The sequence below is a fragment of the Octodon degus genome, unplaced genomic scaffold, assembly GCF_000260255.1.
Source record: "Octodon degus isolate 3935 unplaced genomic scaffold, OctDeg1.0 scaffold00032, whole genome shotgun sequence".
NCBI classification, from domain to species: domain Eukaryota; kingdom Metazoa; phylum Chordata; class Mammalia; order Rodentia; family Octodontidae; genus Octodon; species Octodon degus.
In genome coordinates this window covers 1,262,863-1,264,594 of record NW_004524608.1, presented here as the reverse complement: position 1 = coordinate 1,264,594, position 1,732 = coordinate 1,262,863, and the positions used below count along the sequence as shown (strand labels likewise).

The window sequence follows — 1,732 nt, the reverse complement described above, 5'->3', positions numbered from 1 at the left end:
TGTTGAAACTGTACTTCCGATTTGATTTGAAACTGTCTCATTGCTATCTGTTTATCAATAAAACTTTGGAAAAAAAAAAAAAAAAAATCAAAAATCCTTCCTCCCCTCCACAGAACCAGGGATTGAACTCAGGCTCTTGCACTTGCCAAGGAAGAGCTTATTCCACTGAGCCATCTCCCTGGCCCCAAAAAGTCCTTATTTTGAAATAAGGTTTCCTCTCAGCACTTGGCAGGCTAAGGGAGCAGGACCATTACAAGTTTGAGACCAGCCTGGGGTAAAAAGTGAGCTCATAGCCAGCCTGAGCTGCAGAGTGAGATCCTGCCCCTTCCCCCATGAAACAAGTTCTCACTATATTCCAGGCTAGCTTTGAACTTATGACTCTCCTGCTTTAGTCTTCCAAAGTGCTAGGATTTATAGTATTAGTGATTGAACTCAGGTCCTCCATACTAAACTACATCTTCTGCACCCACCCCTTTGATTTTTGGGGTCTGCTATCAGACTGGCCTTGAATTTAACAATCATCCTCCTGCCTCAGCCTCTAGAGTGCTCAGATTATAGGTGTGCAACACCACGCCTGGTTCTTTTGAGACATTCTTACAAATTTTCCCTAAGCTAAGCTGGGTTCCAACTTACAATCCTCTTACCCACCAAAATATAAACCTTTCTAAACTGTCTTTTCAACCTTCCATTCCCCTCTTACCAAGAATAATTACTGATGTGGTCCCATCTCCAACCTCTTCATCTTGTGTCCTGCTAATTTCAATCATTGACTTGGCTGCTGGATGCTGGACTTGAATCTGAAAAAAAAAAATCTGATCAGCACTGAATCACCGATTCAAAGACTCTCAAGCTTCTTGATCTTATTATTCATATATTCTTACCTTTATTGTTTTAGTATAGTTCAAGATTTTTATTTTCTTTATTCTTTTTATGTATTTGGTGTAGGGTCTCACTACACAGCTTGGACTTCTAGTGATCCTCCTCTTTCAGTCTCCCCAGAGCTGGGATTACAGGCATGAACCACTAGGCCTGGTCTCAGTGACTAGCTCAGGGAGCCCTGGGGTGGGACCAGTGTGGCACATGGTTTGGGAATTGAATCCCAATCTCTACGCTTGCCTAAGCAGGGACGGTCTGCTGAGCTATTTCACTGGCCCATTATACCTTTAAGATTAACATCCCTCATCTCTAGTACTGTTGGGAGGCAAGGTTTAAAATACTGTACACAGGCCACTTTTGCAAGTGCTTTTTTGGTGGGGGGATATAGATTGTCAGAACTCAATTATTAAGTTTCTAGAGGACAGAACAGTATCTTCTAGCTTATTTACTATACCACTGTGGGTGAACTGTGTTATTTATTATTTAAGACAGGGTTTCAGTGTGTTGTCCAGGCTGGCTTTAAACTCACTATGTAATCTACACTTGCCTTAAACTTGTGGTTATCCTCCTGCTTCAGCCTCCTGAATGCTGGGATTAAAGGTATGTACTACCATACCCAGCAAACATATGTTTTTATTTTTTTAATTTTAATTTATTTTTTTTGCAGTACCAGGGATTGAACTCAGGACCCTGCGCTTGCCAGGCAGGTGCTTATCCTACTGAGCCATCTCCCTGGCCCAAAAGTTCTTTCTATGTCACTTGTGTTGTCTCCATCTCTCTCTCCCTCTCTTTTTTTTTGCGTTACCAGGGATTAACTCAGGACTCTCTGCTTGCCAGGCACATGCTTATTCTACTG

General features: G+C 42.0%; 1 protein-coding gene across 1 annotated transcript in view; it reads right to left on the bottom strand.

Moving 5' to 3' along the window:
• LOC111816428 (T-complex protein 1 subunit gamma-like) overlaps positions 1-1,732 on the bottom strand; it is a gene marked incomplete at its 3' end in the record, with an annotated part of 7,856 nt that overhangs the window by 2,110 nt on the left and 4,014 nt on the right. Inside the window, exon 4 of the mRNA XM_023713784.1 lies at positions 701-797. Within this exon, the coding sequence (XP_023569552.1) occupies positions 701-797 (97 nt within the window). The remainder of the gene's footprint in view (positions 1-700; positions 798-1,732) is intronic.